Here is a 24,884-nt window from a genome sequence, read left to right on the forward strand (position 1 = left end):
AGAATATAGTTCAAACTTTGACCGGTGGAGGGCAGTAACACGCCGTCTGCACTGCCGGAAAGATAGAAGAAGAATAAGAAGAAGAAGAAGAAGAAGAACAACAACAGCAGCAGCAGCAGAAGAAGAATTCTTCACTGGGAGACTTCCTTGTGTTGATAACGAAAGCAAACTCGACAGGAATAAAATAAATAAGACTTAAAAACTAACATAAACATCACATTAAGGTAAGTTTATTGATATAAATTCGTATTATTGTAGATTTTCGCGTCTCTGTCGCGTGTTAAATCCGATATTTAAACATTAACAGCATTAATGGAGTTGTGACGCATGTAGAAGTGGATGAAGCTGCACAAGTTCATCTTCAGGATTATAATGATATCGAGCTCTAGAGATTCTGCTTTTAGTTGAGATTAATTTGCGGAAATGTAGGCTAGCAGAGGAGGAAATCACCAGTTAAACGGAGAACTCGAGCGCTTCTGTAGGCCGCGGAGTTCAGTGAGAGTGATTCAGACACACAGCGGTCAGTGCTGGACATCAGTCTGAACACAGCTACTAAACTAACACGGGCGACAGGCACAACCAGGGAACACTGTCAGTGTTGGTCCAGTTCACTAAAATCAGTTCATTAGGCCCTCGTCTAGCGATCCCAGTGCTACACAGTTATTAAACATCTAAAATTATCTTTATTTGTACGTTTTCTGAGAGGTCTGCCTTTCTAAATCTTTCCTTTATTTTAAACGGTTGCGTTTGTCCATAATGGAAAAACAGTTTATTCTGGTTTTAGCTTTTTATTTTTTGTTTTGTTATTGTTTTGTTCTCAGCACTTGCGTCTGACGTTTAGGTTCCGGGTTTGAAAGGAAAATGCAGGAATGAGAATAAAGTGCAGGACTTTATTGATGTTAAAAGAGTTATTAAGAGAGATAAACCACGAGTAGCATCATTTAAAAGAATCATTCAAGATTATTTGTTTATTTGAGATTATTTGTGCCATTAGTACAAACCCTGCCAGTGTCGTGCCTAATTCTGACCCCTGCCAGATTATTACCCCCCCTAGTATTGGTAGGTTTATGGTTAGGTGTGGTGGAGGGGTTAGGATTAGGCAATCAGGCAGCGATTTCAACGAGAAGGGTCATAATTTGGCAGGGGGTCAAAAATGGGCACAGCATTTGAACTAGGGCTGGAGCTATCAATTATTTTATTCCATCGATTAATCGAGTAATCGGATAAGAAGCAGTTTTTCTTTATTAAAAAGCAATACTAAATATGCAAGAGAAAATAAGATAGGTCCCTTAAAATAAACAACTAATTTGTTTACTTTTCAGAAATTTGTATTGCTGAATTTGCATAGATTAATAACCTTGAACCATTTAATGCATTCAATTGCCAAATTACATTCAAAATGAATGTGCGCTGCACAACTAAAAGCCCTACCACCAAAGGAACTCATCTTGAACTTTGGACCAGACAATAAGTCTGCAGAAGATGATCTCAAAGGAGTATACAAATGAAGAAGACTTAAAACTAACATAAACATCACATTAAGGTAAGTTTATTGATATAAATTCGTATTATTGTAGATTTTCGCGTCTCTGTCGCGTGTTAAATCCGATATTTAAACATTAACAGCATTAATGGAGTTGTGACGCATGTAGAAGTGGATGAAGCTGCACAAGTTCATCTTCAGGATTATAATGATATCGAGCTCTAGAGATTCTGCTTTTAGTTGAGATTAATTTGCGGAAATGTAGGCTAGCAGAGGAGGAAATCACCAGTTAAACGGAGAACTCGAGCGCTTCTGTAGGCCGCGGAGTTCAGTGAGAGTGATTCAGACACACAGCGGTCAGTGCTGGACATCAGTCTGAACACAGCTACTAAACTAACACGGGCGACAGGCACAACCAGGGAACACTGTCAGTGTTGGTCCAGTTCACTAAAATCAGTTCATTAGGCCCTCGTCTAGCGATCCCAGTGCTACACAGTTATTAAACATCTAAAATTATCTTTATTTGTACGTTTTCTGAGAGGTCTGCCTTTCTAAATCTTTCCTTTATTTTAAACGGTTGCGTTTGTCCATAATGGAAAAACAGTTTATTCTGGTTTTAGCTTTTTATTTTTTGTTTTGTTATTGTTTTGTTCTCAGCACTTGCGTCTGACGTTTAGGTTCCGGGTTTGAAAGGAACATGCAGGAATGAGAATAAAGTGCAGGACTTTATTGATGTTAAAAGAGTTATTAAGAGATAAACCACGAGTAGCATCATTTAAAAGAATCATTCAAGATTATTTGTTTATTTGAGATTATTTGTGCCATTAGTACAAACCCTGCCAGTGTCGTGCCTAATTCTGACCCCTGCCAGATTATTACCCCCTAGTATTGGTAGGTTTATGGTTAGGTGTGGTGGAGGGGTTAGGATTAGGCAATCAGGCAGCGATTTCAACGAGAAGGGTCATAATTTGGCAGGGGTCAAAATGGGCACAGCATTTGAACTAGGGCTGGAGCTATCAATTATTTTATTCCATCGATTAATCGAGTAATCGGATAAGAAGCAGTTTTTCTTTATTAAAAAGCAATACTAAATATGCAAGAGAAAATAAGATAGGTCCCTTAAAATAAACAACTAATTTGTTTACTTTTCAGAAATTTGTATTGCTGAATTTGCATAGATTAATAACCTTGAACCATTTAATGCATTCAATTGCCAAATTACATTCAAAATGAATGTGCGCTGCACAACTAAAAGCCCTACCACCAAAGGAACTCATCTTGAACTTTGGACCAGACAATAAGTCTGCAGAAGATGATCTCAAAGGAGTATACAAATGAAGAAGATCTGAAAGATAATGAGGTACCAAATTATGAAGAGCTTTGTGTGTAAGAAATTATAGACCTCAATATCAGCATTATCTTGCGTTATTTCCTTATCACTTCTTGAGTGCATTTGGTTGTGAAACGTAGATTGTGGACCAGACAGAGTTGTTGGCAATTCTTCCTATTGTAAAAACGGTGATCCAACGACTTTGAACATCGTGCAGTGTGAACTCGGCATTACAGCAGCAGAAACACATAAAGCCTCTGAACAGGGATTCGTGCTTTTCTCATGCTGCTGAAGTGAAATATGTTCAGTAAGACTCGAGCATCAGTGAGCTCAGATACTGACGATGCTCATGAGGATCACTCTTCATCTCAAAGGGCTTCTGATCTTCTTCCACTACAGTCAGTAAACCATCACTTTATGGATTCATAAGAAAAGGATCCTCCACAAACTGCTGAGTCTGAAGCTCCACATTCTCTTGAATGTCATTGTTTGTGTCGCATTAAGATTGGTTTTCACTGCAATTACTGGAATACTAATCACAATATTATGTGTCATTTGTTCTCTTGTGTTTCCATATGCAGGTGTGAAGTCAGTTTGTCATTATGGAGAGCAGTGAGAGATCTTCATCTCCTGATCACAGCTGGGTGTCTCTGAAGAGTGACAGATCCATGAATAAGCCTCCTTTATTTAGTAATGATCCAATGACCTCTGACCCCAGGTGAGATATAATCCAGTGAATGATTGTTGTTATTATTAAGTGAAAGAAAGTGAGTGGCGTGGCCAAGTATGGTAAGCCATACTCAAAATTTGTGCTCTGCATTTCACCCATCCAAGTACACACACACTTACACACTCTCACACACACACACACTCTCTCTCTCTCACTCACTCACACACACACACACACACACACACACACACACACACACACACGTTGGTATTTGTCGTTTACGGGGACTCTCCTTAGGCGTAATGGTTTTTATACTGTACAAACTTTATGTGCTATTGCCCTACACCTAAACCTACCCCTTACAGGAAACTTTCTGCATTTTTAGATTTTCAAAAAAACACCATTTAGTACGTTTTTTAAGCCTTTTGAATTACGGGGACATAGACAGTGTCCTCATAAACCACCTTCAAATTGTAATACCTCTGTCATACCCATGTCATTAAATAAATTTGTGTCCCCATAAACCGCAAATACCAACCCACACACACTGTGAATATGGGGTTAGATCTCTGCCATAATTCTGCGTGTGAAAGATCATATTTTAAACGTGCAAAGGTGCATTTTGCACGTGTGTGAACGGAGTTTTGTGGAGAAAATGTTAGTCTCGCAAAGAAGAGAGTATTTCAGGGCACAACAATAAATTTTGCATTTAAAATAAGTTTTTGGATGTGTGCTGCCTTGACAACCAATCACTACATTCCCTGCATTACCGACGACAGCGGAGGAGGAAAAATACAGTGCATGCATAATCATTCAAGTTGACATTCTGATCATATTTTACCAATTCCAAACCACATCAATCTTAATAACTACAATTAATTTAGTATTTTATCATTTATAACTAGAGGTCGACAGATATGGGTTTTTCTCTGGCCGATGCCAATATTTAAAAATCAGGGCAGCCGATGGCCGATATATGATGATGATTTCTTTTTTGGCCGATATGTTTGGCTGATTTTCTTTTCTTTATTTTCCTCCTTCATCTCATAAAAGAAAGTTTCAGTAAAGGTTTATTGCAGGTTACAAGAGATAGTAGTAGTAGTAGTAGTGTTAATTTTGACAGGCATGTTTGATTTACGTGTGTATATGTATGTGTATATAATCTCAGTCAGAGTGTTCGGCAAGTGAAAATAAACCTGTGCTAAACTTATACTGAACCTCCAACTCACACACTGGCGAGTAAAATCTAATAATTGGCTGATGTTAGACATTATTTAGCCTGCCAGAGTGAAGATTTACTCGCATTGTAGATGGTTATTATAATAAATGAAACAGCAGACAGAACTTAAGGAAGAACTTTTTATGTTTTCTCAGGATCACATGGAGATGGAGACTTTCATCTCCTGATCACAGCTGGGTGTCTCTGAAGAGTGACAGATCCATGAATAAACCTCCTTTATTTAGTAATGATCCAATGACCTCTGACCCCAGGTGAGATATAATCCAGTGAATGATTGTTATTATTAAGTGAAAGAAAGTGAGTGGCGTGGCCAAGTATGGTAAGCCATACTCGAAATTTGTGCTCTGCATTTCACCCATCCAAGTACACACACACACACACACACACACACACTCTCTTTTTCTCTCTCACTCTCTCACTCTCTCACTCACTCACTCACTCACTCACTCACTCACTCACACACACACATCACATGTTGGTATTTGTCGTTTACGGGGACTCTCCTTAGGCGTAATGGTTTTTATACTGTACAAACTGTATGTGCTATTGCCCTACACCTAAACCTACCCCTTACAGGAAACTTTCTGCATTTTTAGATTTTCAAAAAAACACCATTTAGTACGTTTTTTTAAGCCTTTTGAATTACGGGGACATAGACAGTGTCCTCATAAACCACCTTCAAATTGTAATACCTCTGTCATACCCATGTCATTAAATAAATTTGTGTCCCCATAAACCACAAATACCAACCCACACACACACTGTGAATATGGGGTTAGATCTCTGCCATAATTCTGCGTGTGAAAGATCATATTTTAAACGTGCAAAGGTGCATTTTGCACGTGTGTGAACGGAGTTTTGTGGAGAAAATGTTAGTCTCGCAAAGAAGAGAGTATTTCAGGGCACAACAATAAATTTTGCATTTAAAATAAGTTTTTGGATGTGTGCTGCCTTGACAACCAATCACTACATTCCCTGCATTACCGACGACAGCGGAGGAGGAAAAATACAGTGCATGCATAATCATTCAAGTTGACATTCTGATCATATTTTACCAATTCCAAACCACATCAATCTTAATAACTACAATTAATTTTGTATTTTATCATTTATAACTAGAGGTCGACAGATATGGGTTTTTCTCTGGCCGATGCCAATATTTAAAAATCAGGGCAGCCGATGGCCGATATATGATTGTGATTTCTTTTTTTTTGGCCGATATGTTTGGCTGATTTTCTTTTCTTTATTTTCCCCTTCATCTCATAAAAGAAACTTTCAGTAAAGGTTTATTGCAGGTTACAAGAGATAGTAGTAGTAGTAGTAGTAGTAGTAGTGTTAATTTTGACAGGCATTTTTGATTTACGTGTGTATGTATGTGTATATAATCTCAGTCAGAGTGTTCGGCAAGTGAAAATAAACCTGTGCTAAACTTATACTGAACCTCCAACTCACACACTGGCGAGTAAAATCTAATAATTGGCTGATGTTAGACATTATTTAGCCTGCCAGAGTGAAGATTTACTCGCATTGTAGATGGATTTTATAATAAATGAAACAGCAGACAGAACTTAAGGAAGAACTTTTTATGTTTTCTCAGGATCACATGGAGATGGAGACTTTCATCTCCTGATCACAGCTGGGTGTCTCTGAAGAGTGACAGATCCATGAATAAACCTCCTTTATTTAGTAATGATCCAATGACCTCTGACCCCAGGTGAGATATAATCCAGTGTTAAGGTCAATTCACGCTGCAGCAGCAGCAGATTCAGACAGGAGTCACACACTGATCCCACAAACCAGACGAAGAGTCTGTTTCCACTGTTAGTGAACCGACAGACTGACTTACAATTAGAGCTGCTGCTAACCTATATTTCCAGAACTGATTCATCTGCTGATTACTTGTTTGATCAGATTATTTAAAAAAATGTTCCCCCTCATCCTGCCCAATGTTTTCCTCCAAACAAGATGCAGTATAAAGATTATAAAAATAAATATAGTGAATGAATCTTGTGTAGGATATGTAGTTCATTATGTGCAAAAAAGGTTAAAATATAAGCATTGCATTCTAAACAAAAAAATAACTGATTGCTTACCATTAAAAGCAGAGGATAAATGGCTAAATTAAAAACAAAAACAAAAGCACAACATATTAACTTGAACAAGGTTTGAGAGACACACATTCACTCATTTGAACATAGAAATTATATTCTGCTGCTCCAACAGTTACTGTAACTGCTCAAATAAAAACACGATTATGAACTCTAACTCTACATATGGAGCAGATTTACTATCAGTTTGCACCACCGCAAACCCTCGTTTGGTGTTAAAAGACTACTGTCAGGATTTATTAAAGGCATGCAGTGGGAAAGTAGCGCTGAAAATGCATGGACACAGTTATTTTTGCGACTCACATTATTGAATACACATTTGTAGGAGTTTCCCTTTCAATCTGTAAATTTATGAGAGGAAATTGTTCAAATGAATCGGGCAACACAATTTACTAAGATTTGCGCTCGTCAATTTATTGGTGTTTGTGGCATTATTTAACGCCCCAAAAAAAGCACGATTTAAAGCAGGTGCTGCTCTTGTAGATTGCTCCGGTCATTATGGAAATGAAATGTTGCATCTGTGTTCTTTAATGTGCACCTTGTCAGTAAATACTTCTAAGATGGCGCCGCACATGGCAGCCTTGGTTTGTTGTTCCTTGGTACTTGTACTATTTTTGTTTGTTTTTCCTGTCTTAAACAACTTTTTTCTAATCCGCTTTACAAGAAACGAACTCCTGGACATCAGAAATAGCACACCAAATAAGTTTTGCCGATGTTTAAAGGTGCTGTATGTAGGATTGACACCGAGTGGTTGAACTAGGTATTGCAGTCCAAATTCAAAATATTGGAGACGGTTATTTTCACCCGGCCCCTCCTCCTCAGACATGACGCACATGCAGGTTGCCAGATTAACGACACCAACAGGAACGAGCACACATGCCGATGAATACAATTAAATACGCTGTGTTTTCCGTCAACTGGCAACCCGCGGTGCCGAAATACAATTGGGTAAACTGGCAGTGGGCGGGTTTCACAAACCATAACAAACACAGACGTTCCGGGCCGGAATTCACCTTTTCAAAGGGGAATAACTGACTGTAGAATTGTTTTTCAGATAAACAAGTATGTTAATTTAGCATGTTTCTTAAATATCTGCAAACATATTATGGTATTTTTATGCTTTAGTAGAGTCAAAATCCTACATACAGCACCTTTTAAGCATTCAGACGTTTTACTGGATATTTTAGTCAAGTCAAGTTCAAGTCAAGTTGAGCTTTATTGTCTTTCCGCTACATGTGGGGACATACATTGGAACGAGATGTCGTGCCTCACAGGACCACGGTGCTACATAAATACAGGCATACAACAATGAAGTAAAACAGTATAGACCTATACACAAACTAACCTACTGACAGATTTTTGATACATCCACGCCGCGTTTTGACTTGAAACGTGCAGCGCTCATATTTATTCAATGACATCATTGCCTTTTGAAGTTTAATCCTGCCGTATCGTGACTCTTGTCTTTCCGTCCGCAACTGTAAGACCTCTAGAAATTATAATTAAAACATTTCTTATACCATTTAACCCAATTTAAAACTTTAAGTGTGATACAACTCACTTTAAGAGTTTTTAAGGACCCGCGGGAGATCTGTATTTAAGGAGCCCGTCGGGCAGGCAGTGATGCATTTTTGTAGCCCGACTGGAAAACACAATAGCCCCGGGACGTCAGGCTAGCGATTTTGCAAGCCCTGAGCTGGCTGGGGATCAGTGCAGGATGATTTGTAGTGCATGAGCATGTATACATACATATATTTTTTAGTCTTTTGTGGCATTGTGTACACACAGCAGTGTGTGAAAAGTGTCTAGTGCGCATAGAAGAGGAGAGTGTGCTACTACAGGTGGTTTGTACAGGCCCACTCACCTGTGTGTAGCACACTTCAGAGGGGGGCGGGGTGATTTGAGTTCAGGGCTCTCACAGCCTGGGGGAAAAAGCTGTTGAGCAGTCTGGCAGAGCGGGCTCTGATGCTCCGGTACCGTCTTCCTGATGGTAGGAGCTGGAAGAGACTGTGGGAGGGATGGGTTGAGTCCTCCACGATACTGTTGGCTTTGCTGGAGCATCGTGTGAGGAAAATGTCCAGGATGGAGAGGAGAGGGGCACCGATGATCTTTGCAGCTGTGTTCACTGTCCGCTGGAGGGTCTTGTGGTCTGCAAGTCAGAGGAGCTGTGATCCTATACAAGCGCTCCAGGCGACACAAATGAGGGAAGCGCGCTGGTGCACTCGTGAAACTTTGCTGCCAGCATTCATCTGGCGAATCTCCGCTCCCTAGCAAATAAATCAGACGAACCTCTTACAAAAACGAGAAGTTGTGGATTGTTTTTATATCAATGAAGGCTGGTGTACAGACACTACCGTTTTAAAGAAGATGTGCTGTCCAAACTTGGAAGCAGTCTTTATTAACTGTAAGCCTTTTTATTCACCGCAGGAGTTCTCGTTTATTCTGGTGAGTGTGTACTTTCCTCCTGATGTGCGAGCGAGCGTAGCGCTAGAACTGTTGGCTGTTCAGATCACACACATAGCAGCATTATACAGACCCTTTCATTATCATTCTCAGTGAAGCTAATCTCACCCGCGAACTGCCTAAATGCGGACAGCGCATCACATGCCCTACTAAGGACAGCAATATACTGGACCATTGCTGCACTGTTTTAAAGGATGCATACCACTCTGTCCCCCGAGCAGCTCTGGGACTCTCTGATCACTGTTTGGTTCATCTTCTACCGGCCTGCAAGCAGAAACTTAAATCTGCTTAGCCTGTAGTGAAAACTGTAAAGAGATGAACTGTTGAAGCAGAGCAGAATTTACAGGCCTGCTTCGACCTTGCTGATTGGAGTGTTTTTGAGGCTGCAGCTACTGATCTGGATGAGCTCACTGACACCGTGACGTCCTACATCAGGACTTATTTAACATTTAACAACGACAAACCTTGGTTCAGTGCAAAACCCAAACAGCTTCACTTGGCCAAAGAGGACGCCTACAGAAGTGGGGACAAAGCCTTGTACAAACAGGCCCAAAGGAGGGGGCAAGGCAGGGCAATTGCCCTCCCTGATATCGTCAGTAATGGAATCCTCGATCATCCCAGGACCGGTTGCACGGGGTAGCCTACTAGATGGTGCTACATACCCTCAAACGAAAGCACAAGCAATTAAAGATTTAAAGATCTGGCAAACTTTCCCAACGTGTTTTCGCAGAGATGAGCAATGTAGCCAATCACAGACATTTCTGTTGATTTCTTTAAAGCAATGGCCAATCAGAAACGTTAGAGTTTTCAGAATTCACTCACCGCTGAAAGTGCCGGAGTTTTGCATGCTTGTGAATCATCTCACAAGTGCAGACACAATGTAAATAAGAGATTGATTGTGTAGTTTAGAGAGCTTCATAATGGAACTTAATTCATCGCGATCTCACAGTTAAGATGAGAGATGGTAATAATGGGAGCACGCTTTCTAGGCTATAATCCATTCAGAATTTGTATGAAACTTTAGTTTTTCAGACACATACATGCTGCAACATTTTGGGAATGACATCCATATTTATGCTGGATTCATTCTCGAAATATCAGTGATTTGAAACAGTGATAACCAAAGCAATGGGACAAAAATTACTCAGTGATTTATTATGGAACCAAACTTTAACAGACAGCGCGTGTCCTGAGCAAGACTAAAAGTGTGTGTAAACTTTGTTTAGATCGTACATATCAACCAGTAATTTCATTTCCAGTAACGGAAAGTTCAGAAATGAATTGTATGCAGTTTATGACCGAATAGTCCCACAACTGATTGTTTTTTTTTTTTCCTCGCGTGTCTCCCCTTTAGTAGGTAATAACTATTATAAACAGACACATTTCAAGTGGCATGGGAAAAACACACAGAAAACTTAGATTAACATCAGAAAAGCAGCGCGCACATTTCTGGTTAAAAACTGTGAGATTGCGATGAACTAAATTAAGATGAGAGATCCTTTTTTCCATTTGTGTTTTGTCCATAGAAAAGTGTTATTCATTACTATAAAGCGGTGTGACTGACGGATGCTTTCTGCGCACAGCGTTCAGACACGATTAATTCATAATCGCACTCACTGATGATTATTTTCATTATTGATTTTATCAGTTATTGTTGCAGCCCTGCTTATAATAAATGAAACAGCAGACAGAACTATAGGAAAAATGATTTCTGTGTGTTTATCAGGATCTTCGGGAGGAGGAAGAGGCAGAGATCTTCATCTGCAGATCCCTGCTGTGTGTCTCTGAAGAGTTACAGATTCATGCTTCATCCTCTTCATTTCAGTAATGATCCGGTGACCTCTGACCCCAGGTGAGGATAAAAATGTAGTGATGATTGAACTGCTTTATGGGAGTCAAAAACACTCAATGCACACAGACAGGACTTGACACAATAAACACACATGCACTTACATTAAAAAACTTTAGAAGTGCAATGGAAATGTAAGACATACAGTGCTGCTGGAAAGTTTGTGAACCCTTTAGGATTTTCTATATTTCTGCATAAATATGACCCAAAACATAATCAGATTTTCACAAAAGTCCTGAAAGTAGACAAAGAGAAGCCAATCAAACAAATGACACAAAAATGTTTTCTTTGTCATATTTATTCAGGAAAATTATCCAATATTACATATCTGTGAGTGGCAAAAGTATGTGAATCTCTTGGATTAGCTGTTAAGAGTCCATCTGTGCAATGACTATCATATGTCAGTACGTGACCCGTTTTATTCAAAGAACAGGGATCTATCAAAGTCTGATCATGTTTGTGGAAGTGAATCATGTCACGAACAAAGGAGATTACTGAAGACCTCAGAAAAAGAGTTGATGCTGCTCATGAGGCTAGAAAAGGTTACAAAACCATCTCTAAAGAGCTTGGACTCCATAAATCCACAGTCAGACAGATTGTGTACAAATGGAGGAAATTCAAGACCACTGTTACCTTCCTGAGAAGTGGTCGACTAACAAAGATCACTCCAAAGCAGAACGTGTAATAGTCTGCGAGGTTGCAAAAATTCCCAGGGTAACTTCTAAGCAATTAAAGGCCTTTCTCACATTGGCTAATGTTAATGTTCATGAGCCCACCGTCAGGAGAACACTGAGCAACCATGGTGTGCATGGCAGAGTTACAAGAAGAAAGCCACTGTTCTCCAAAAAGAAAATTGAGTCTCAGAGAACAGAGTCTCAAGAGAACATGGGTCATGCAGCAAGACAACAACCCCAAGCAGACAAGTCATATTACCAAAGAATGGTTAAAGAAGAACAAAGTTAATGTTTTGAAATGGCTGAGTCAAAGTCCAGACCTTAATCCAATTGAAATGTTGTGGAAGGACCTAAGCAAGCAGCTCATAGGAGGAATGGGCTAAAACTCCTACATTATTGTGCAGGACTGATCAGCATTTACAAGAAACTTCACCTTCAGTTACTGCAGCAAAAGGGGGTCACACCAGATACTGAAAGCAAAGATTCACATACTATCGCAGCGCACAGATATGTAACATTGGATCATTTTTCTCAATAAATAAATGACAAAGAAAATATTTTTCTCTCACTTGTTTGATTCGGTTCTCTTTGTCCACTTTCAGGACTTATATGGAAATCTGATGATGTTATGGGTCATATTTATGCAGAAATATAGAAAAATCTAAAGGGTTCACAAACTTTCATAACATCTAATAATATTTTTCTTTAATAGATATAACAAGACATATACAAGCAAAATTATTTCATTCATTAGAATACAAAAAACAGTTTTTAAATAGTTCTGTATTAAACTGTATTTAATAATTGTCATTATTTATACGTCTACTTTAAATACAGTGTGTAACCATAAATACCAACAGAGGTGTAAAAAGTACTCAAAAATTTTACTCAAGTGAAAGTACAAATACTGAGTGAAAATTTTACTCAATTAAAAGTACAAGTATCTGGCCAAAAACATACTTGAGTAAAAGTAAAAAAGTACAACTTTAAATTGTACTCAAGTATTAAAAAAGTAGAAGTACTTTCTTTTCTGACAGACATTCAGAAGTTTGGTTAAAGGGAGAAAATGAAACTAAATGCAATGGTACAGGTCAAACACGTATATCTAGTGCAACAACAACAATTAAAATGCAGCACAGCGGAACACCGGGGAAAAAATACAGGGAAAGGAATTAAAAGAAACTCCATTCTTTCCACCCTCATGCCATCCCATGTGACTTTCATTTATCAGATGAACACAAACTAAGGGTTTTAGGGAAAAAAATCACGTGTATGGGACATCCAAAAATGACACTTCAAAAACTACACAAAGTGAATATGACAGTAACGCATGCAACCCCTGTTAATGAATCAGTGTCGTCTTAAGTGAAATGAGAGGCACATGTAAGAAGGATACAAATAGGCCTACTAATATTTTAAGCTTGACCGTCGTGTTCACTTGGTGTGGGTTCTGAAGTGGTTCTGTTTTGCATTATCTGGACTAAAAATCTTTGCTTGTGTTCATCTTAAGAAAGAAAGTCATAAACATCTGGGATGACATGAGGGTCGGTAAATGATGAGAGAATTATAATTTTTGGGTGAACTATCCCTTTGAAGAGCAAGATGTGATGCAGAGGCTAGAAACATATTCCAGACAGAATACAAGAATGTGTTGAATTAATGAGGAGAGTCATAGAATTACAACATACAACACTAACGTTTTGAAAGGCCACTTTTTTTGTGTGTTGTCTATTCAACGTCACTGTCTGACAGGATAATTGATCTTTTAATTATTTATTTGGGGCTTTTAGAGTTTTTTTTTTCTCAGCAAATATTGATAAATAATTATTTGTTACTAATTAGATTAATGAATGAGCAAATCATGTAATTATTAAGATTTAAAAATATACAATACAACTTATTGGATAAATACAACTTATCCACTACCTGGTGAGAACATCACTAAACATGAATTACAATTAATTTAACAAACAATGCTTATTTAAACACTTTTGGAGATTTTTAATTAATTAAGAAAATATTTCCACAAAAATATTAATGGTATTTAAATTCTCATTGATTTTATTTGCACTCAATCTTGTGCATTCAGCTAATATATTACACAGCTAATGGCTCTATCAAAACCGAACAAATAAGGAATAAACATTTTTTGGGAAAATGCAACTTTGCTACCTCGATATGCTTCCTCAGATTTGATGGTGAACTTTTGAAGCCAGACATTTACCTGATGAAAGTCATAAATGAAGTAGAAATATGTGTGCTTGATGCATGAAACAATGATCATTGGTTCTCACATCAGGCACGCACGTTTGAGCTTCCGTTTACCATATTTAATGTGCATAAGATAAAATAAAAATGTAATGTACTTTTCAAGATGAAATAAAATTGTAAGGAGTAAAAAGTTTTTTCTTCAGAAATGTAATCAAGTAAAAGTACTAGTAGTCAGTTTAAATTGTACTTGAATAAAGTACAAATCCCCCAAAATACTACTAAAGTAAAGTAATCAAGTAAAATTACTCAAGTATTTTACACCTCTGAATACCAATATTAACCAGGAAAAAGCTAAGCAAAAAAAAAACATATCCATAATGTAGGGCTTTTAATTATAAACAAACCGAAATACAGCTGACTCTTATTTTGAAATGCCTGCTGGCTGCTCATTCAAAAAGACGAGGGAGATCAAATATGCATCTTACAACCATCTAACATGTTACAATATCCACACCATAAAGTACATTTATTCATCAGCAGTCGATCACAAGCAATAATCTGGCATAAATATGCTCTATTTACTGATTGTGAACTGCTGTGAAACCACAAGAAATCATACTGAAAATAAAAGACTGACATCTCTATCGATGTAGATTTTAATTTATACATCCTTTATTTTTAGATTATATTTAATCTGTTCTTCTTGTGATATTTCAGCAGAGCAGATCGTGAGCGAAGAAGACGGAGATGCTGTCTGAACAACATGAGCGTTACAGCGTCTCTGAATAAACATGTTCAGTCAGTGAATGATGAACTACAGAGAGTCAAAGACCAGCTCAAAACCAGCATGAAGAACAAGTACGAGAGATTATTTGAGGGACTGAATCTCCAGGAGAATGAAAGCCTCCTGAACAGGATCTACACACAGCTCTACATCATAGAGGGAGAGAGTGAAGGAGTGAATGAAGAACATGAGGTTTTACAGATGGAGAAAACAGCCAGAACACAACACTCAGAAGACACTTCAATCTACTGCAATGACATCTTTAAAGCCTCGGCTGAACCAGGATGTGAGGAGAAAGACCAGATCAAGACTGTTCTCACTAAAGGCATCGCTGGAATCGGAAAAACCGTCTCTGTGCAGAAGTTCATTCTGGACTGGGCCGAGGGAAAAGCCAATCAGGATGTAGATTTCATGTTTGTGCTTCCATTTCGAGAGCTGAACTTGATTAAAGATCATCAGTACAGTCTTCACAAACTTCTGCTGGCCTTTCATCCTGAACTTCAAGATCTGGACTCAAAGATTTATGAGGAGTGTAAAGTTGTGTTCATCTTTGATGGTCTGGATGAAAGCAGAATCACACTCAGGTTTTCAGACGCTCAGAAAGCTTGTGATGTGAATAAGTCTTCATCAGTGCGTGTGTTGATGTCAAACCTCATCAGAGGAGACCTGCTTCCCTCTGCCCTCATCTGGATCACCTCCAGACCAGCAGCAGCCAATCAGATCCCCTCAAAATACGTCAACCGTGTGACAGAAATTCAGGGATTCAATGAGCCTCAGAAGGAGGAATATTTCAGAAAGAGAATCAGTGACGAACATCAAGCCAGCAGAATCATCTCACACATCAGAAGAGCAAGAAGCCTCCACATCATGTGCCACATCCCCGTCTTCTGCTGGATCTCAGCCACTGTCCTTCAGAAGCTCCTGAAACAAGATGACAGTGCAGAAATCCCTCAAACTCTGACTGAAATGTACATCCACTTCCTGCTGATTCAGATCAACATGAGGAACCAGAAGTATGAAGAGAGAGATCCAGAGAAACTCCTGCAGGCCAACAGAGAAGTGATTGTGAAACTTGCTGAAGTGGCTTTCAAACAGCTGATGAAGGGCAATGTGATGTTCTATGAGGAGGACCTGAAAGAGAGCGGCATAGACGTCACTGACGCCTCAGTGTATTCTGGGATTTGCACGGAGATCTTTAAGGAGGAATCTGTGATTCATCAGAGGAAAGTCTACAGCTTCATTCACCTGAGCGTTCAGGAGTTTCTCGCTGCTCTCTATGTGTTTTACTGCTATTTAACAAAGAACAAGAAGCCACTGGAGATTTTTCTGCAAGCATTCAAATCTTACAGATGTAAAGTCTCTCTGTATGATCTACTAACATCAGCAGTATTTAAAGCATTCCAGAGTAAGAATGGGCAGCTGGATCTGTTCCTGCGGTTCCTGCTGGGCGTCTCACTGGAGTCCAATCAGAGACTCTTACAGGATCTACTCACACACGCAGAGAACAGCTCAGAGAGCACCAGGAGAACCACACAGTACATTAAAGAGATGATCAAAGATGCACTTGATATTTATCGTCTCTCAGCCGGTCAATCCATCAATCTGTTCCTCTGTCTGCTGGAAGTGAAAGATCAGACTCTGTCCAGAGAGATTCAGGAGTTTGTGAAATCAGACAAACACTCAGAGAAGAAACTCTCTGCTGCTCACTGCTCAACAATCACCTACATGCTTCAGATGACAGAGGAGCCGCTGGATGAGTTTGAGCTTGTGAAATACAACACATCAGATGAGGGCAGAAGAAGACTGATACCAGCTGTGATCAACTGCAGAAAAGCTCTGTGAGTGTTTAATCGTTAACTAAAGTAAATAGTTCAACACAACCCAGTCACATGAGAAACTCGTTCTTTAAATCAGCAGCAGGTGGAGCAAAGGGACGGTCGACACCATTGATCAGTAAAGCTGCAATTGAGATAAAATAATGAAATAAATTATAGGAAATATTAATAGCAATTAGATTAATGAATGAGCAAATCATGTAATTATTAAGATTTAAAAAAAAAAAAAAAAACATTGATATATTATAAATACAACTTATCCACTACCTGGTGAGAACATCACTAAACATGAATTACAATTAATTTAACAAACAAATAATATAGCATTATAGCATTTAATCTTCACTAATTATTCATCATAAATGCGTAATGTTCCAGCTGTTTGACTGCTGTTACAGTGAACTATTACAGTGCCGGCAGTGCTTGAAGCCTGCTTACTTTTTACTGTACAGCACTAGCCAGTATTTTAGATTATTATACATTTAAAGAGGTCTGCATTATGCCATAAAATAAATAAAACTATAGAAAAGGTGGATTACTGTGAATGGGAATATTCTGAATGATATAGGTCTAGTTTTCTAACACATATTTACTCTGTCAGCTTTGTGATCACATTAATGTCACACATAAAAGTTTAAAACTTTCAACAGGTCACACACGTACATGAATTATTCAACACAATACGACCTAATATTTGTCATTTAATGAGAGATGTTATATGTCCATTTACATGTTAGCATTTTGTGAAAACTTGAAAAAATTTCTGAATGACTACAGAGAACAAGCCCTGATTCACAACATTAGTTTCCAAACACAGAAATAAGCTGCAGTTTAGCTTTGCAGCAGCCAAAACTGATGGATTATATTCATAATAAGCTACAGAATATGTGGAAGACTGAATCTATGCTGGACTAATAGTGACAGTAAAGATGTTAATAAAATGATTGTGCTTTATAATTCAGAACAACAGATTATCTCAATCGCAGGAGCTCATGTTATTGTGATTCTATGTTCAGATCATGTTATCCTCTGTTCCCTGAGGACAGAAAACTGGCAACCCTCTGTACATGTCTGTATTGTTTTGTTATTTCTTAAATTTTATTTAATCTCTTCTAGACTTTTTGGCTGTGATCTCTCAGATCAGCATTGTGAAATTGTGTCTTCAACTCTACAATCCTTAAACTCTGTCCTGAGAGAGCTGGATCTGAGTAACAATGACCTGCAGGACTCTGGTGTAAAGTTTATTTCTGATGGACTGAAGAGTCCAAACTGTCAGCTGCAGATACTGAGGTATTTATGAACATATAAGAGATAATTTACAGTCAGCTGGTCAAAATGTGTGTCTGTAGATGATCTGACTGTTGATATGTGTGTTCTTCTCTCTTTCAGTCTTGCTGGCTGTAATCTCACGGCTCAGTGTTGTGAGAGTTTGTCATCAGCTCTACAATCATCAAACTCTGTCCTTCGAGAGCTGGATCTGAGTAACAATGACCTGCAGGACTCTGGTGTAAAGTTTATTTCTGATGGATTGAAGAGTCCAAACTGCCAGCTGCAGATACTGAGGTATTTAAGAACATGTTTGTTTGTAGATGATCTGTCTGTGTGTCTGTAGATGATCTGACTGTGTGTGTGTGTCTGTAGATGATCTGACTGTCTGTAGATGATCTGACTGTCTGTAGGTGATCTGACTGTCTGTAGATGATCTGACTGTCTGTAGATGATCTGTCTGTGTGTGTTTGTAGATGATCTCTCTGTGTGTGTCTGTAGATGATCTGTCTGTGTATGTCTGTAGATGATATGTCTGTGTGTGTCTGTAGATGATCTGTCTGTGTGTGTCTGTAGATGATCTGACTGTGTGTGTCTGTAGATGATCTGACTGTCTGTAGATGATCTGATTGTCTGTAGATGATCGGTCTGTGTGTGTCTGTAGATGATCTGTCTGTGTGTGTCTGTAGATGATCTGACTGTGTGTGTCTGTAGATGATCTGATTGTCTGTAGTTGATCTGTCTGTGTGTGTCTGTAGATGATCTTAACTGTGTCTCTGTAGATGATCTGACTGTGTGTCTGTAGATGATCTGTCTGTGTTTGTCTGTAGATGATCTGACTGTGTCTCTGTAGATGATCTGTCTGTGTGTCTGTAGATGATCTGACTGTGTGTGTCTGTAGATGATCTGATTGTCTGTAGATGATCTGTCTGTGTGTCTGTAGATGATCTGACTGTGTGTCTGTAGATGATCTGACTGTGTGTGTCTGTAGATGATCTGACTGTGTGTGTCTGTAGATGATCTGACTGTGTGTGTCTGTAGATGATCTGACTGTGTGTGTCTGTAGATGATCTGATTGTCTGTAGATGATCTGTCTGTGTGTGTCTGTAGATGATCTGTCTGTGTGTGTCTGTAGATGATCTGTCTGTGTGTGTCTGTAGATGATCTGTCTGTGTGTCTGTAGATGATCTGACTGGTGTGTGTCTGTAGATGATCTGACTGGTGTGTGTCTGTAGATAATCTGACTGGTGTGTGTCTGTAGATAATCTGACTGTGTGTGTCTGTAGGTTGTCTGGCTGTATGGTGTCAGAGGAAGGCTGTGGTTATTTGTCTTCAGCTCTGAGTTCAAACCCCTCACACCTGAGAGAGCTGGATCTGAGCTACAATCATCCGGGACAATCAGGAGTGCAGCTGCTCAACCACAAACTGGAGGATCCAAACTATAAACTGCAGATACTCAAGTATTTCAAACACTAGGCTGCAATAGGCTGCATTTACACAGCAAGTCTTGATGACCAGTTCCGATTTTGTGACTATATCCGATTTTTTGGACGACGTGCTTACATTTCTTTTAAAAGTGGCCCGTATTCGATGTGTGTATTTTACACTGCACTTGGTGAAACAAGCCAAAAATAGCATATGACATCACAAATCAATTTGAATAGTACATTGAGTTTAATTTGACATGGAATTCATATAGAAATGCAATAGTTACATCTATACATCAAAATAATTATATAGCCTCGTCTGTGCACGAGCTGCCGTCACTGACAACAGCAGCAACGAGCACTCAGCGTGATTTCAAAAGCAACACATTTCAGCATCAGATCGCCTTTTATGTAACACAAACGAACAAAATTAATACTCTGCTACTCAACTAGAGAGGTTTCATTTGTTACAGTACCGCGGAATGTTTAAAAAAACTCACTTTTTCGATGACGTAGGAGTCTATTTTACAGGGGAATATCCGATCTGACTGATTACACGGCAGGCGCAAATGCACGTATCCGATTCGTATCTGATTTATTTCCACACATGAATTTCGGAATCCATGCGATTTTATTTTATTTTTATTTATTTTTTTCCTGCTTACACAGTTGTGGGCCATATCCGATCTGTACCACATGGGAGGAAAAAATCGGAATTGGGTCACTTGAACCCTGCAGTGTAAATGCGGCCATAATGACATACTGAACTTGTGTGTGAATGATGCAGATCTACATTGTGTGTTTGTGTGTTTATAGTGTGGATCATGGAGGAGAGATCATGATGACAGCAGGACTACGAAAGTGTAGGTCTACACACACACACACACAGATTGTTGTTTGACTGTATCACTGCTCTCATCTCATAGACTTTCATTGTTTCTCTATTAGGTTAATAAGGTCTATAAGGTCTTTTTTAAAGGGTTAGTTCGCCCAAAAATGAAAATTATGTCATTAATTACTCACCCTCATGTTGTTCCAAACCCGTAAGACCTTCGTTCATCTTCGGAACACAAATTAAGATATTTGATATTATATAATATACAAGATATTATAGATCTCTCAGACCCTCCATAGACAGCAATGCAACTCCAATGTTCCCAGGTCCAGAAACGTAGCAAAGACATCGGTAAAATAGTCCATGTGACACCAGTCTTTCATAATTTTACGAAGCAACGGAAATACTTTTGTGCGTAAAGAAAACAATAATAACATAATTTATTCAACAATTCTTCTCCCCGAGTTACCGTCTTCTGCCATTTTGGAGAGTACCCCAGAACGTAATCAACGTAATCAGCGCGCGCAAGCTGAACGTAAACAACACAGATTACGTTTTTGGGTGAAGTAACCCGTTAGCAGTGCCGGTCACCACCAGGGGGCTCCTTTGCTCTCAAAGATGATTTAAGTAGAATCACTACATAATGTAAACATAACAGTAATATGTGGATTCAGCTTTAGAGGAGTCATGTGGAAATATATTTATTTTAATACATATGTGTTTAATTACTGTTTTGGACTCATCATTTTGTACATCATGCAGTGGTGGTAATGACATTTCTTGACACATGACTATTAATTCAGATACATTTGAAAACGCTCTCTGTCCACACTAGAGTTTTCAAGTGTTCTCCAAAAGCTCCTCATCCACACTGAAGCATCAGAAATCTTAAACTCCCCTTACTGCACATGCATGAAATATAATATAATCTCACTGAGATGATACAGACGAACATACATAATAAAGTTTTTTACGCTATTCTTCTAGCTGGATCATTTTATTTAGCAAAACATCTCCGCATTCACTGATGCGTCACGGTCGCACTCGAGCACCGCTATATGTTTGGTCTTAAACGCAGCTGCGCTCATGGTTTGCTGCAGGAAAGCAATTGTGAATGAATTTTCTGTCATCTTTGCAGGACTGTGAAATGAAGAGTGAACAAAGTAACACATCTTCAGCAACAGTGTGAAAGTGAACAGCACATAACAGACACAAGACCAGTGTAATCATAGATATCTATCAGTACAATACGTGTCACATGACTAAACACGCGTCAGTGTATTTCATGTGGTGCCTAGTCAATAGAGGGCGCCACAAATACAGTTTGATGTTATTTAACAACATATCATTTAATATGCTGATCCTGGTAATCCCAGGAGACCCAGACACATAACTGTACATTTAAATGATGACAAGTAAACACTATCATAACTGTTCAGGTGAGCGTTAGCTAGCGATGCCGTCTCTTAAAGGACATCATAATGGTATTCTTGATAATTGATATCTTGCCTTCATAGTCATGAATACATTTTTTAAACACATAATGTATTAAAGGCATTATTATTTCTCAACTCTACAGCTGTGTAATAAAATTCACTTTAAAGATTCACTTTTCACTTTTTATATATATATATATATATATATATATATATATATATATATATATATATATATATATATATTAATATTAGGGCTGCACGATATATATCACATGCGATATTTAATGCGCATCTTGTCAGTAAAGCTGGTTCTGTAATCAGCGGTGATTTCACATGGAGCAGCATTTACTTCACAGAGCCGATGTTCACTGACAAGCTGCGCAAATCCACATTGATAATGAACGTGATGGAAATTACCGCTGATTACAGAACCGGCTTTACTGACAAGATGCACATTAAATATCGCATGCGATATATCGTGCAGCCCTATATATATATATATATATATATCTCATCTGTTGCACTGTATATATAAATTATGAAAATGCAGTATTTTTAGTTTACCTTGAAAAAAGCTTGGAAAACCATCGACAAAAACTTACACAAAAACACACAAGCTTTCCGTTATAAAAACCTGTTTTTTCATAGTAACCCTACACACAAACATCAAATGATCGTCCATACACACAGCAAAGTCCACACAGATGTAAATCAGGACTGTCTTGTGTGTTTTGCATGTTCAGTGTGCAGTAAGCTTGTGCCGATAGACGATTGTATCGTGTATCGACGATAGTCGGAGATATCGCCTGTAGCTGATGCCGTTGACGATAACAAGACGATGATTATTATTATTATTATTAGGCTATATTAACGAAACTAAGTAAATAAATTAGCACAATAATATTGTGTATCAGCGATCTCACAGGCTGATGATAGGATATGAAAATTGAGCATATCAAGTTTGTCGTAACACTCGCACGTACATGTATGTGCACAAATACACTGTAAATACAGTCTGTCTGCACAACTGATGAACTTTACACTTACTGAACTGACTTGAGCTCTAGAATCACGCTGTTGGCTTGTTAGAGCTGCTTTACAGCACAATCTGAATCTGTTACTGCTGCTTTGAAACAATCTGTGTTGTATAAAGTGCTATAGAAATAAAGCTGACTTGACTTGCATGATAAACCCCCAACCGCTGCTTTACACAACACTAGTCTGCACTGTTTTAGACCTGACGGGGTTTTCACAGAGTTTTGTTTGGGCTCCAGAAGTCTAGGACCAGCACTGCTACTGAGATCTGTTCAACAGCTTTCAGTATATTGTGAGCACATTTGTGAAGAGTGAGGACAGTTTGGACTTTGCAGATCTAGTCAAAGCTGTAAACACACACAGACATCTTCACTGTCGTGTTGTTCTTGATGTTTCTCTCTTCTTGTGTTCAGATGCCTGTGATCTCACACTGGATCCAAACACAGCAAACACTCGACACATTCTGTCTGATGAGAACAGGACGATCACATGTGAGGAACATCGTCAGCTGTATCCTGATCATCCAGAGAGATTTGATAATGATCCTCAGGTTCTGAGTGTTGAGAGTCTGACTGGACGCTGTTACTGGGAGACCGAATGGAAGAGACGTGCCGAGATATCAGTGTCATATACAGGAATCGACAGGAAAGGAGGGAGTGACTGTGAGTTTGGGTTCAATGACAAATCCTGGAGTCTGAACTGCTCTGATAAAGAATTCTCTGTCTGTCACAACAAGAACAGCACTGATATACCTGCTGTCTGCTCATCCTCTAATAGAGCAGGAGTGTATGTGGACGTGTCGGCCGGCTCTCTGTCCTTCTACAGCGTCTCTGACACGCACACACTCACACACTTACACACATTCAACACCACATTCACTGAACCCCTCCGTGCTGGATTCAGAGTCGATACTGATTGCTCAGTGTCTCTGTGTGATATTAAACGATGGAGAGACTCTTTCTGATGTTCACATGCACACAAACTCATCAAATCTCACATCATTACATTTGTATTCATTCATTAATCAGTTTTTCATTGTCATCTAGAAGTTATAAATGTAGATCAGACACACATACTGTTCTGAATCTTTAATTAACAGAGTAATGATATAGCTTTCCTGTAGCTCAAATAGTGGAGCATGGCGCTAGCAACACTAAGGTCATGGGTTCGATTCCCAGGGAAAGCAAGAGCTGATAAAATGTAAAACTGTTACTTGAGTGCAATGTATTTTGAATAAAAGCATCTGCTAAATGCGTAAATGTAAATAATATTGCTTTAATATTTATATTGTAAACTGGTCATCAAATATAATAAAAGTACATTTAATGAAGTGGTTTCTGAATCTCTGATGTGAACTGATGGCGGTATGAATAATGAATGTGCTGCGTCTGTGAATCCAAAAACTCCTTTGTGCCGATCTGCATCGAGTTTTCATTTAACACTGTTTTGTGAAACAAGATAATAATTTAATATTAAAGTCTGATTTAGATTTAAAATATGGAAATGCAACAGGACTATTTGGTCTATTTATTTGTTCTGCAGGCAGTATATATTACATCTTTTGCCCAGTTAAAAATAACCTGCAGATAAATGTTTTATGGTTTTATGGTAGCTTAGCCTAGGCCTGTATGTTGTGTTTATGTTTATGTCAGAATTAGGGGTGTCCCCGACTAAGGATTTTCATAGTCGAATCGGAATTTTCGAATCATGCCGATAGTCGACTGATAGTCGAATCATATATTTGGGGGCGGGGCAAAATACAATACCAAGAGTCAAGTCAGACATTTACGGATGCCTCGCAGATACAAACGAGGTGAATAATGTTTTATGTTTTGATTAAAAGATAGTTAACATTAAACATCAGCGAAACCCTTAAGAATTCACAACATATATATATATATTTTTACAATAGTGCTCTCATTATAATGTTATGTATATGAGTTATGGTTATAACGTTCTGCATTTCTGTTTTGAGCTGCGCGCGCTGAAGATGAATGAAGCATATGATAGCCGGTTTTTAATTAATGGGATTCAACTCATTTATCTCGCATAGAATACGCTTCGTTATTTATATAACATAATGTTAATATTACGACTTATAGGCTATCTGCACAAAATGCCCCGAGTGCACATGAACGCGTCTGCGCGGCTCTGAATGAATTCCTTTTGTGGAAGCTTTCTTCACGCGATAACATGCAGAAACACAACATTAAAAAAAAAAAAAAACAATCACAG

At 38.5% G+C, this 24,884-nt stretch overlaps 1 protein-coding gene across 1 annotated transcript; it reads left to right on the forward strand.

Annotated features, from left to right (window-relative positions):
• The first annotated feature begins 90 nt into the window (after positions 1-90).
• Positions 91-23,979, forward strand: LOC131536084 (NACHT, LRR and PYD domains-containing protein 3-like). Its single transcript, XM_058768772.1, has 11 exons — positions 91-224; positions 3,395-3,531; positions 4,858-4,974; positions 6,321-6,437; positions 11,021-11,146; positions 14,746-16,650; positions 17,764-17,937; positions 18,037-18,210; positions 19,200-19,373; positions 20,157-20,203; positions 23,063-23,979. The coding sequence occupies exons 2-11, from the start codon at positions 3,416-3,418 to the stop codon at positions 23,611-23,613; spliced, it is 3,501 nt and encodes a 1,166-aa protein (XP_058624755.1). The 5' UTR covers positions 91-224; positions 3,395-3,415; the 3' UTR covers positions 23,614-23,979.
• The last annotated feature ends 905 nt before the right edge of the window (positions 23,980-24,884 follow it).

The sequence above is a fragment of the Onychostoma macrolepis genome, chromosome 03 (genome assembly GCF_012432095.1).
Source record: "Onychostoma macrolepis isolate SWU-2019 chromosome 03, ASM1243209v1, whole genome shotgun sequence".
In the NCBI taxonomy this organism is placed as follows: domain Eukaryota; kingdom Metazoa; phylum Chordata; class Actinopteri; order Cypriniformes; family Cyprinidae; genus Onychostoma; species Onychostoma macrolepis.